The sequence below is a fragment of the Jatropha curcas genome, chromosome 4 (assembly GCF_041381405.1).
Source record: "Jatropha curcas cultivar XTBG-Jc1 chromosome 4, XTBG_Jcur_1.0, whole genome shotgun sequence".
In the NCBI taxonomy this organism is placed as follows: Eukaryota; Viridiplantae; Streptophyta; class Magnoliopsida; order Malpighiales; family Euphorbiaceae; genus Jatropha; species Jatropha curcas.
Window position 1 is genome coordinate 4389118 of NC_143154.1, and position 12438 is coordinate 4401555.

The following is a 12438-nucleotide window of genomic DNA, read 5'->3' on the forward strand; positions in this document are numbered from 1 at the left end:
TATAAAATGGATCATTTCCTATGTAGATCGGCTAGTAGTAATAGATCTGAAGACTCCGATAATTCAGAAATTAAAAGAGTCATAAATAGAAATGAATTAATTTTGCAAGATTTTAGTAAAGCAATTGATGAATGGGAAATTCCTAAAGTTGATAAAGAACAAATTTATAAAGTTTCTAAATTTAATCTATTTAAAACTGATTATGTCATTAAAACTGAAGAAAGAGATTTTCAATTAAGTAAACCTTTTGAACGGATAACTCTTTTGTCTTCTAAAACTTTGCAACATCATAAAAGTAAAAAATATAAATATATTCATATAGGATTAATTCAAGTAGGAATAAAACCTTTAACCAGAGAAGGATTAAATACTAGTATTCTTACAGTAGTAAGAGATGCTAGATTTTTAAATTTTCAAGATTCTTTATTAGGATCAGTTGAAACTAGCTTAAGTGAAGGACCGATCTCTTTTGAGGTCTATCCAGATATGACTGTCTCATTAAATGATTTAAATATATTAGAAAGTATTATTTTAGAAATTAAAACTCATAATTATAAAATGAAGCAAGGATCAATTCCTATAGCTTTAATATATAAAATTCATTATAAAGCCATGAATTCAGCTTTTGGAACTAAATATAAGTTACAACCTAAAATTGGTGAAACACGATTTTTGCAAACAGACTTAACGAAAACTAACACAGTAATTCCTAAAACTATTCAATGGAAAGATATTACTCTTCCAGATGAATGGATATTGGAAGGGGTCGTACCTCCTCCTGCTCCAGAACCAGTAAAACCAAATGTCAATTTACAAAAAATTGAACAATTTGAAGATGGTAAAGTAACATTAAAATTTAATCGTAGTCACAGTATGAGGTATACAGGGTCATCATCGTCTGTTACAACAGATGACAATGATAAACCTAGTTCCTCTATACCTTCTGTAATCTATGCTAAGTATAAAGAACCTGAAAATAAACCCATTATTCAAACCTTAGTAAAACCTAGATATTCTACTTCGGATATTCTAAATAAAATGAAAGGAGTTGATTATAGTCATTCTATCCCACAGGCAGTTTATAATCCTGTAGATAATTATGTAAATCAACAGTCAAACTTGGTTAATTCTGCTCCAGAATCACCAACAGCTTCAGCTATAACTGAAAATGTTAGTGATATAAACCGAGAATTAAATGTTATTAGTAAAGAAGATATTGAAAAAAGTTTAATAAAAGAAATATCTAAAACAAAGAATTTACTAAAAATGAAACAGATATTAAAAACTTATGCTTTTAAACTATGTGCTGATCATCCAGAGGTCTATCCAGATATGACTGTCTCATTAAATGATTTAAATATGTTAGAAAGTATTATTTTAGAAATTAAAACTCATAATTATAAAATGAAGCAAGGATCAATTTCTATAGCTTTAATATATAAAATTATTTAATGAGACAGTCATATCTGGATAGACCTCTGGATGATCAGCACATAGTTCCTTTTCCATAAATTCTTTTAATGTTGTGATTTTATCTTGTATTTCTTTAGTCTCTAATTGTTGTTTAATTTTGTTTAAACACATATTATTTCTTGCATCGTTTAAATCTTCTTCTCTAGATTTAATTAAAGAATTGATCTCTAATATTTTAATTGAATGAGCTTTTAAGAGATTTAATTGCTTCTTCTTAGGTTTTTCAGTGAATTCTAACTTAACTGTACTATTTCTTATTTTAAATTTAATACAATCCTCTTTAACTGAATATGGTGTTATTAGATTGATAAAAGGGGTTCCTAATATAACCATATAATTTATTTGAGGTGATAATAAAAATACTGTGTTTATTTCTAAACCTTGGTTTACTATTTGTGCATCTGTTTTACCTATAATTTCTAATTTAGATTTATTTGCAGTACTTAGTTTTTCATTAGTTTTTGACCAATATCTTTTAGGGATTAAATCTGATTTTATACAGTTTAAGTCTGCACCTGTATCAAACAGTGCAATTGCATCTATCACAAAATCATTTACCTGAATATTTATTTTTACCAAATATTTTCTTGAAGTTATTTCTTGTAATAAGTTTAGAAAATTACTATCTACATCTTCATCTAATTGATTTATTTCATCTTTATCTGGTTCTGCTTCATCAGAAGAAGAACTAGAAATAAGTTGAGATTCTAATACCTTTATTAGTCTATCACGAAGTTGAAATTGTCGTTTTAATTCACTAACTTCCTTCTTTAGATTTCTAACTTCATTTTTTAAATTACTAGTGGAATTTTCTGCTTCTACTTTTTTATGCTTATTTTTATTTAATATAGTTGTGAGATCATAAGTATTATGTTGAATTTTAGGAGTTATATCCTCTTTTACTATCTGGGTTTCGTCAAAACTTTTAATGAGTTTTTGAAGGAGTTTAGCTTTAGTGTCTTGGTCATCTATAGAATTTACTACTTCTAAAAGCGTACTTTGATCTTTAGTTAACATATTTATGGAATTATCAGATGAACTAGTTGTTGTACCTAATTCATCAATTTGATTTCCACTTTCTATAACCTCAGATTCTGAAGAATCAGAATCAAGATATAATTCGTGGATTTTATTTAACACTTCTTCATCTAAATGTAATTCATTTAACTTTTTATTAAATCCACAAAATTTTGAAGTATGTCCCTTTTTACCACAATTATAACAAGTTAAATCTTTATAAGAGGTTTTATTGGAATTTTTAACTTGTTGCTTTCTTTTAGACTTCCTATGGGGTTTATATTTTTCTTTAGAATAAAATTTATCTTGACTAGGTGTAGACCTGTATTGTCTTTTATGATATTTATTTTTATACTGTTTTTTAGATTTATGTGTTCGCAAGCATTGTCCATCACATTTCTGTGGAGATTTTAAACTATAATCAAATTGTTTACAAAATGATCCTAATTCTTTTTTAGTTTTCTGCATTTCATATTTTATTGTTCTTTGAAGTTTTAAGTCATGACAAATCTGCAAACCTTCTTTTTGAAAATCACTTTTTATTGTTTGTTCATTTACTATCCATTCTGGTCTTTTATCGCGAATAGTGATTGGATTTAAACTTTTATCAGATTGTTTCTCCTTAATGAGGTTATACCAATCAAAAAATTTAATTTCAGTTGAGTTATTTAATTTATAATCTAAATATTCATATTTTAATTCGCTAAAAGCATAAGTTTTTAATATCTGTTTCATTTTTAGTAAATTCTTTGTTTTAGATATTTCTTTTATTAAACTTTTTTCAATATCTTCTTTACTAATAACATTTAATTCTCGGTTTATATCACTAACATTTTCAGTTATAACTGAAGCTGTTGGTGATTCTGGAGCAGAATTAACCAAGTTTGACTGTTGATTTACATAATTATCTACAGGATTATAAACTGTCTGTGGGATAGAATGACTATAATCAACTCCTTTCATTTTATTTGGAATATCCGAAGTAGAATATCTAGGTTTTACTAAGGTTTGAATAATGGGTTTATTTTCAGGTTCTTTATACTTAGCATAGATTACAGAAGGTATAGAGGAACTAGGTTTATCATTGTCATCTGTTGTAACAGACGATGATGACCCTGTATACCTCATACTGTGACTACGATTAAATTTTAATGTTACTTTACCATCTTCAAATTGTTCAATTTTTTGTAAATTGACATTTGGTTTTACTGGTTCTGGAGCAGGAGGAGGTACGACCCCTTCCAATATCCATTCATCTGGAAGAGTAATATCTTTCCATTGAATAGTTTTAGGAATTACTGTGTTAGTTTTCGTTAAGTCTGTTTGCAAAAATCGTGTTTCACCAATTTTAGGTTGTAACTTATATTTAGTTCCAAAAGCTGAATTCATGGCTTTATAATGAATTTTATATATTAAAGCTATAGGAATTGATCCTTGCTTCATTTTATAATTATGAGTTTTAATTTCTAAAATAATATTTTCTAATATATTTAAATCATTTAATGAGACAGTCATATCTGGATAAACCTCAAAAGAGATCGGTCCTTCACTTAACCTAGTTTCAACTGATCTTAATAAAGAATCTTGAAAATTTAAAAATCTAGCATCTCTTACTACTGGAAGAATACTAGTATTTAATCCTTCTCTGGTTAAAGGTTTTATTCCTACTTGAATTAATCCTATATGAATATATTTATATTTTTTACTTTTATGATGTTGCAAAGTTTTAGAAGACAAAAGAGTTATCCGTTCAAAAGGTTTACTTAATTGAAAATCTCTTTCTTCGGTTTTAATGACATAATCAGTTTTAAATAGATTAAATTTAGAAACTTTATAAATTTGTTCTTTATCAACTTTAGGAATTTCCCATTCATCAATTGCTTTACTAAAATCTTGCAAAATTAATTCATTTCTATTTATGACTCTTTTAATTTCTGAATTATCGGAGTCTTCAGATCTATTACTACTAGCCGATCTACATAGGACTAAAGACTTATGCTTTTAAAAGGCATTACTCTGTTTACCACGGAATTTTACTGTAGAGAGATGACCATTAAAGACTAAAATCAAGTCTTCAGTCTTTTTTCAATATATATATATATATATATATATATATATATATATATATATATATTAAGGTGAATATATTATTTTTGTTTTCATGTATTATATAGTATTAAAATAATATTTAGTAGAAATTATTATTTTCAGATAACTAAAAATAAAAGATATTAATTTTAAAAAAAACTTTTACTAATAATTATTTTTATGATGTTAATGAATTTCAAATACAAATGAGCTAGCAGCTAATACGAAAAAATTTTAAAAAAATGGAATTAATGGAATTATCAATTGATTATGACATCTATAAGCTATTGAGTATATAAATCAGTTATCAGCTATATGAATCAGCTAAACCAAACGCTTCTTAGTATTACTTGCTTATTATTTGTTTCAAATTCATTAATATAAAATACATTTAAATAACATTTAAAATACTTAAATAAATTTTTAAATTCATGATGATAGAATTTCAAAATTTTCAAATAAATAAGAAAATAAAAAATAAATTCACTTTAACATCTACATGAAAAATAAAAAATTCATTATAATAATATTCCAAGGATACCTAAAACCTTAAATTCATATCTAATTTAAACTCATGAAAAATAATAAATTTAGACCCATGTTCACCATAATTTATCCAAACTCATTTTAAATAAATTGAAATTGATGGAATGCTCAAAAAAATATTTCACTTCCGTTTGCTCGCACATATCACTTTTGGATGGATTTCAGATTTTTGAAAAGAGCAATGGTGTGGCTCACAAAAAATTTTATATGAATATTCACATAAATTAATTGAATTAGAGAAAAATTGGTAATTCAGTCATAAGTTTGAGAGATACAAATTACAAATAATGAATGACTTTTAAAAATAAACCGATCAAAATGGTTCGTGTTATTATTTTTTTATAATACTTTTCTGCAAAATATAATTTTTCTTTTTAGAAAATCATTATCAAACATTTTTGGTTTAGATAAGAAAATTGTGAATAAGTAATTTCGAATGTTTTCTTTTGCTAACCCTAACTTAAATATAATTCCAAAGAACAATAACAAAGGCCGAGTTGGGTTACCAAAACAACCTAATACAAGAGAAGGGTCCGGTTCAAAGCATAAGCCTATTTCATCTTTTTTCCCGGGACAATGGGCAAGGACATGAATTTATATGGTCAAGAATTCAAAAAAAGCCTGGCAGAACGGACTGGCTTCGCACTATCTCTCCATCTGTCAATCTTCCCTCTCTCAGAGCAAGAATAGCCATGGCTAAAATGAGCAGTAGAGACCTGGTCAAGATGATCAAAGGTAATAATAACAATATTATTGATAATATTAATAATAATAATGATAATGATAATAAAATAAAAATGGATAATTGTCCAAAAATTGCTAATGCTTTTGCTTCTTAGGCGCCTCATAGTCTTTCTCTCTCTCACTATATTTGTATTCTCTCCGACATTTACCATTATCCCAACGGAGGTATACTTTCTCTCTCTCAATCTTCCATTGTTGTTGTTTTGATTTACCTTAAAAAGTCTTTGTTATTATATCTATGTTTTTGCAGGCATTGGGCTAAGGGCTCTATGTGACATCCTGATATGAGTGCTTGTTTTTAATTTTGCTGCACTTTTTCTGTGTCACAATAAAACCTACGGCCAATTTTTAACACCTCCAATCAGATGGCTGATGTCTCAGCTGAATCTTCATCTCCCAAAGCAGGTTTTTCTTTTTCTTTCTTTTAATTTATGTGTTCAGTATTTGATTTTTTCTATGGGTATTTTTCAGATTTCTTTTTGTTTTTTTGATTAATTTGCTTTAAATTTTGTTGCTTTCTTTTCATTTATATGTTGGGTAGTTTTCAAATTTTGTTTTTTCCATTAATTTGCCTCAGTTTTTATTGCTTTTTCTTTTTTTAAATTGAATTTGTTTTGAGGCATGGTTAGCTTTCAAATTTTGTATTTTTTCTTTAGTTTATTGAGGCTGATTAATTTGCATATGATTTCTTTATTTCTTTCATTAGTATGCGTCTTCATGATGATTTTAGATAATGGTAGTTCTCAATTTTGTTGTTTGATCAACTTGCTATGTATCTCTATATGAGATTTTAATATTGTAGTTTTTGAATTTTTTTGCTTGATTAATTTGTTTGAGGTTTTCTTTCTTTCTTTCTTCTAGTAAATATATAAATATGTGTGTGTTTTTACGTGTGATCTTTTACATGGGGGTTTTCAAATTTTGTTGTTGGATTATTTCTCCCTTGCAGTACCTGATTCAGAAACTGCTGCGGATGACAAGAAGACAAAGATTGAGTCCTTGAAAATTAAAGCCATCAATGCCTCCAACAAATTTAAAAACTCTTTGACAAGAAAGGGTAGGAGAAGTAGTAAAGTGATGTCCCTTGAAATTGAGGACATTCATGATGTTGAGGAGATGAAGGCGGTTGATGCTTTCCGCCAAGTCCTACTTTTAGAGGAACTTCTACCCCCAAGACATGATGATTATCACGTGATGCTCAGGTTAATTTCTTCCCTTTTCTTTATCTTCTTCTGATTAATGGTTTTTCTGTATCTCATTTCTTAATAAAAGGTTGTCCCTACTCCCTCGTGCAAAGCTCGGAAAGGGTCATTTATCATAAGCAAGCCTTCCCCTTGATTCTTTTTGCGAAGACCATTATTACCTTAGAGTCTAAGGCTTGAAGCCATGGCCATTTGGTCATAAAGGAGTAACCTTACTGTTTCCTCAAGGCTTTCCTCCTCTACTTTCTTGATCATATGCTTCATTTATAACTAATGTGATGCTTATGATTTATTAAACCCATGAATTTATTATTTTTCACCATTTTATAGATTCTTGAGAGCCAGGAAATATGATGTTGAGAAAACAAAGCAAATGTGGACTGAGATGCTCCAATGGAGGAAGGAATTTGGTGCCGACACTATCATGGAGGTACTTATGGATTTTCAATTTTGATCATTTGTTTGATTTATGGATTTTTATTTTCATAATTTGTTCTAATTCGTTTTCGTTTTCGCTTTTCTTGAAGGATTTTGAGTTCAATGAACTCGATGAAGTCATGCAATACTATCCCCAGGGGCATCATGGTGTGGACAAGGATGGAAGACCTATATACATTGAAAGACTGGGCCTAGTAGATCCTACCAAGCTAATGCAAGTCACAACCATGGATCGATATGTCAAGTACCATGTGCAGGAATTTGAGAGGACTTTTGCCGTTAAATTTCCTGCTTGTTCAATTTCAGCAAAGAAGCAAATTGATCAGAGCACAACCATCTTGGATGTGCAGGGAGTGGTATGTTGTGACTATAAAATCAGACTTCAGTATATTAAGTAACAGCTATAATCCTCATATAAGTAATGTAATTAAGATATCAATTATCATCAATCTTTCTAATATACTTTTGAAGGATCATCTCTGCAAAATGATAATAACAGGCACTAAAAGCTCTTTACCACATATATTAACTATATGTAAATCTTTAATAACTACAGGGCCTCAAGAATTTTAACAAAAATGCAAGGGATCTTATCACTCGCCTTCAGAAGATTGATGGTGACAATTATCCTGAGGTACTAACAAGTTCTGTCGCTATTTTACAATAATGATATATAGTTATGATTCATGTCAATTGCTGTTTCTTTACAGACCTTAAATCGGATGTTCATCATCAATGCCGGTTCTGGATTCAGAATGCTGTGGAACACTATAAAATCCTTCCTTGATCCTAAGACCACTGCAAAGATCCATGTTAGTGTGTAGATTATGATATTCCATGAGTAGAACTTGTCTAGGCAAATAACTAATTAGTAAGGATATTAATTATTCTCCAGGTTCTCGGCAACAAGTATCAGAGCAAGTTACTTGAGATCATTGATGCCAGGTATAAGTTTCTAATGAGAATATTATGCAAATATCTTTGTCGTGTTGGTTGTTTTTTCCACGACAATAGAGTTCTTTATTTATTTTTGTTTTTGCCCTTTACTAGTGAGTTACCGGAGTTTTTGGGAGGTACCTGCACTTGTGCTGATCAAGGAGGCTGTATGCGTTCTGATAAGGGCCCTTGGAAAGACCAAGAGATTTTGAAGGTATTATGCAATCATATTCATTCTTTTATCTCATTTGTTTTTCGGAGAAATCATGAGTCTTACTTGTTCCATTGCCTTGCAGATGGTCCAAAACGGAGATCATAAATGTTCGAACAAATGTGAGACTCCACATGCTGAGGAGAAGACAATACCTGAGGATGAGGGAATAGTAGTAGTGGCCTCAAAGGTCTTAATTCTTTAAATTGTTTGCTTTAATTTGTTTAATTTTCTACTTTTTTTTTTTTACTTCCCAACTTACTTCATATTGTAATGTATCCAGAGACACACATCTTTTAAGGTGGGGCCTATAGAAGTTCCAAAGGAATTAGAGTATGCACAAGTCGCGCCGCTCCTTGCACAAGTAAGTTTAGTGGAGTTCCTGCATATCTTATCAACCATCATAAAGTTCAGAAAGTTTTATTTTTGATTCAGCTACCAGGTAAAGAAAGCAATGGAAGTGATCCTGACACTAAACAATATGATCTTAGCTTTCAAGCAACTGAAATTCGTTTAGTAGAATGATGAATTATGTTTGAATGAATGTTCCCTCTCTGCAGTGTGTGGAGCACCAGTTCTAATGACATGTTTTTGTGCTTCAAATCTTTATTTCATGAAAGTAAACCATGCAGGTTTCTTCTAAATTTGAGGACTATGGCCCTATAATTGAGAAGACTGTGGATATGACCTGGAAAAAATTAGGAGATGATGATAAAATTGCTATTAGTAAAGGTATGTTGCAAATTTTACATATTGTATTTTAGCTTTTCCTTTCTAATGACAAATTTTTGTCCTGTTCTTGTAGCCGCACAATGTTACACCAATATAAATGGTATGAAAGGTCCTGAAGGGATGGGATCTCCCATTTTTACTGGTGTAATGGCTTTTGTTATGGGCATAGTCACCATGATTAAAGTGACTCGCAATATGCCCAAGAAGATAAACAATAATACGATCTATTCAAGTCCATATTGTGAGGATATAGAGGTTAAAGGCAAAGCAAATGTAGCACTTGAACCAGCCATCTCCTATGCAGATTTCATGTCTGTACTCAAGCGCATGTCTGAATTGGAAGAAAAAGTGAATGTTCTCACCACAAAACCTCCAGCTATTTCTCCCGAGAAGGACGAAATGTTGCAGGCTGCTATGGACCGGGTTGATACATTGGAACGAGAGCTTAATGCAACCAAGAAGGTAATTTTCATTGTAATATGTCTCTGACTGAGTTTCAAACACAGCTCTAATATCACAATTCTAAACACAGCTCTAATATCACTATTTCTTGCTTGTTCAGGCTCTAGAGGATTCACTTTCTCGGCAGGAGGAACTCGTAGCTTATATTGAGAAAAAGAAGAAAAAGAAGAAGCTGGTATATGTATGCCGCGAATCTCTTAAACACTTGTCATCTTTTGTTCATTAAAACTAGAAAAATTTTTACAGATTATGAATCTCATTTATATTTCCTCCGTCTTGCTTTGCAGTTCAACTGGTAAATGAAGAACTGGAGCTCCTCAGATAATTGTTGGTGTGCTGATTTTCTGTTTGCCAAAGCCACCTAGATGCATATTCTACTTCTCGTTGAAGGTTTTGTGTAGAAGAAAGAAACATAGAAACCAGAGGTTTTGTCCAAATGTACAAACTATATATATAATGTGTAATTTTCCTTCCATATCTGCTATATACACTGGCCTCTAAATTGCACATCCAATTCAAATTGTAATTGAAAAAGTAAGTCTTAGCATATCTAAAATTATGTCCGGTAATGGTGATCTAAAAGTAATCTTTGATCAAATATCTAGATCTTACGTATGATCTTCAACTATTTTAGTCTGAAAAGAAAGGAAAAAAGAATTGGACTTTTGGGCCAAAACTTATCATCTAAACTACACTTTGCCCATTTTAATTGTTGAAACACCAAAATGTGCACCAAAAAAATGAATATTTGTAATCTGCAGATGTGTTTATCAGCCTTGGTACATAAAATATTATACACATAACAAAAAAAAAAAAAAAAAAAAAGAATATTTATAAATTTCAATTTAACAAAAAAATGGTTGAAAATTTTCATAAGAACTATAATTGAGATAATTTATTACTTGAATATAATTTGTTTTCTAATAGAAAAAGCGCTGACTATCTCTTATCTTCTAAGAATTTCTAATATTGAAAGGGTACTTAAAAGAGCCTGAAATTCTAGATCTTTTATATTATACTCTAGACCTAGAAGGTCTTTCAATGGATAGAATATATTAGAATATAGGATAAAAGTAAAATATGTGCTACACAATTTTCTATGGGTAAAATAAAAATATAAATGGTGCATCTTTATAATGCAATTGCTACTGTGTTGTTAATAATTTTAGTTTAATTATTTACGATTCAAGTGGTAAGACACACTTTAGTTGAGGCAACCTTTATAAACTTAGATATCCTATTCATGAAAGGACACTAATGGAAGTGATAATCACAAACTTTAAAATAAAATTATAAAATTAGAATTAGTCTCATGCTCCAAAGAATTTGAGGATACTCATGGAATAAGAAAAAAAGAAAATTAATTTATTTAATGCTCTAATGGTTTTCTACAGTGCATCCATTGAAAATGTTTAATTATCAAGCATAAAAATATTTACGAAATTTTTAACTTCTTCCAAAAAAAAAAAAAAAAATCATCTATTGTAAGAATGATCATGTATATACTATTACCCATTGAGAAGAGAAATTTCAACGTGTTATCTTTGTCTAGTATTCTAATTTTCTTTTTTCAGAAAATTTTTAATGAGTTAAATTAAAATTATCATAAACCAACTAAAAAAATCATTTTAAATCAAGTAAAATTATGTAAATTATTAGAAATAAGAAAAAATAAATTTAGAAGATCAAAATTAAGACAAACAATAAAAATAAAACCAAAAAAATAAAATAAAAATTAAACAATGAAGACAAACAAACCATTAATTGGAAAGCTGCCTCTAAGAAACCGGTGCGTAAAAATTTATTACTGATACGTAAGGCTTTACAACATGTGCGTAAGCCTTTTTCGCTCCGGTCCATATCTGATACACAAACGATCAACTGGTGCGTAAAGAATCATTACTCGTACCTAAAGCTTAACAACAGGTGCGTAAGCCTCTTTCAAACCAGTATACACCCGATGTAAAAAAAGTGATATTCAATGTTTTTAAGAACAAAAATCATTCAGTTAGCCTACAAAACTCATATTTTTCACCCATATTAATACCTAATTAATTAGAAACGTCTCATGTTCGTTTTTTATAACATCAAATTCATGTTTAAGCAATCATCTCAACAAAAATCAGATTTAAATCACAAAATACCAAAAAAAAAAAAAAAAAATCAAGGAACTCTATCAAAACTATTTAGGAAAATTAAATACCTCTGGTTTAGATTAAATGAGTTCGAGAACTCAGAATCTAAACACTTGTGAGGTATAGATCATAAACAGCCACTACTTTTAACTCAAGCAATAGAATAATCAATATTCATAAATAGAAATAACATAATATGATGGATTTTGGAAGTTTTTAATGCTTTCAGTTCAAAAGATTTTAGCTTTTTTGATTCTAGAATTAATTTTTGTTGGTAAGTTGTCCAAGATACAATCCTCTTCTTCGTATCAAGGAGTTCGTCTCCTTTCTTCCTTTCTTCCTTATTTTTCAAGCATGTTTTCTGCATTTTTTTCTTTTGTTCTTGCTGTCCCTCCTGTTGCTACTGTTTTTCTCTCATTGCTGCTGTTTCTTTTTTTCTTTTCCCGCCTTTCTA

At 29.5% G+C, this 12438-nt stretch overlaps 1 protein-coding gene across 4 annotated transcripts; it reads left to right on the forward strand.

Annotated features, from left to right (window-relative positions):
* Window positions 1-5707: 5707 nt before the first annotated feature.
* LOC105645518 (phosphatidylinositol/phosphatidylcholine transfer protein SFH12) lies at window positions 5708-10383 on the forward strand. Of its 4 annotated transcripts, none has more exons than XM_012231134.4 (16): window positions 5708-5859; window positions 5964-6033; window positions 6119-6273; window positions 6818-7070; window positions 7401-7500; window positions 7598-7864; window positions 8065-8142; window positions 8219-8320; window positions 8404-8453; window positions 8559-8658; window positions 8741-8845; window positions 8939-9019; window positions 9288-9387; window positions 9461-9849; window positions 9950-10030; window positions 10137-10383. In XM_012231134.4, the coding sequence occupies exons 3-16, from the start codon at window positions 6234-6236 to the stop codon at window positions 10146-10148; spliced, it is 1758 nt and encodes a 585-aa protein (XP_012086524.2). In that variant the 5' UTR covers window positions 5708-5859; window positions 5964-6033; window positions 6119-6233; the 3' UTR covers window positions 10149-10383. The 4 variants fall into 4 exon arrangements, with proteins under 4 accessions (XP_012086524.2, XP_012086527.2, XP_020539493.2 ...); XM_012231137.4 differs by having other exon boundaries at window positions 9950-10024; XM_020683834.3 differs by having other exon boundaries at window positions 9692-9849.
* The last annotated feature ends 2055 nt before the right edge of the window (window positions 10384-12438 follow it).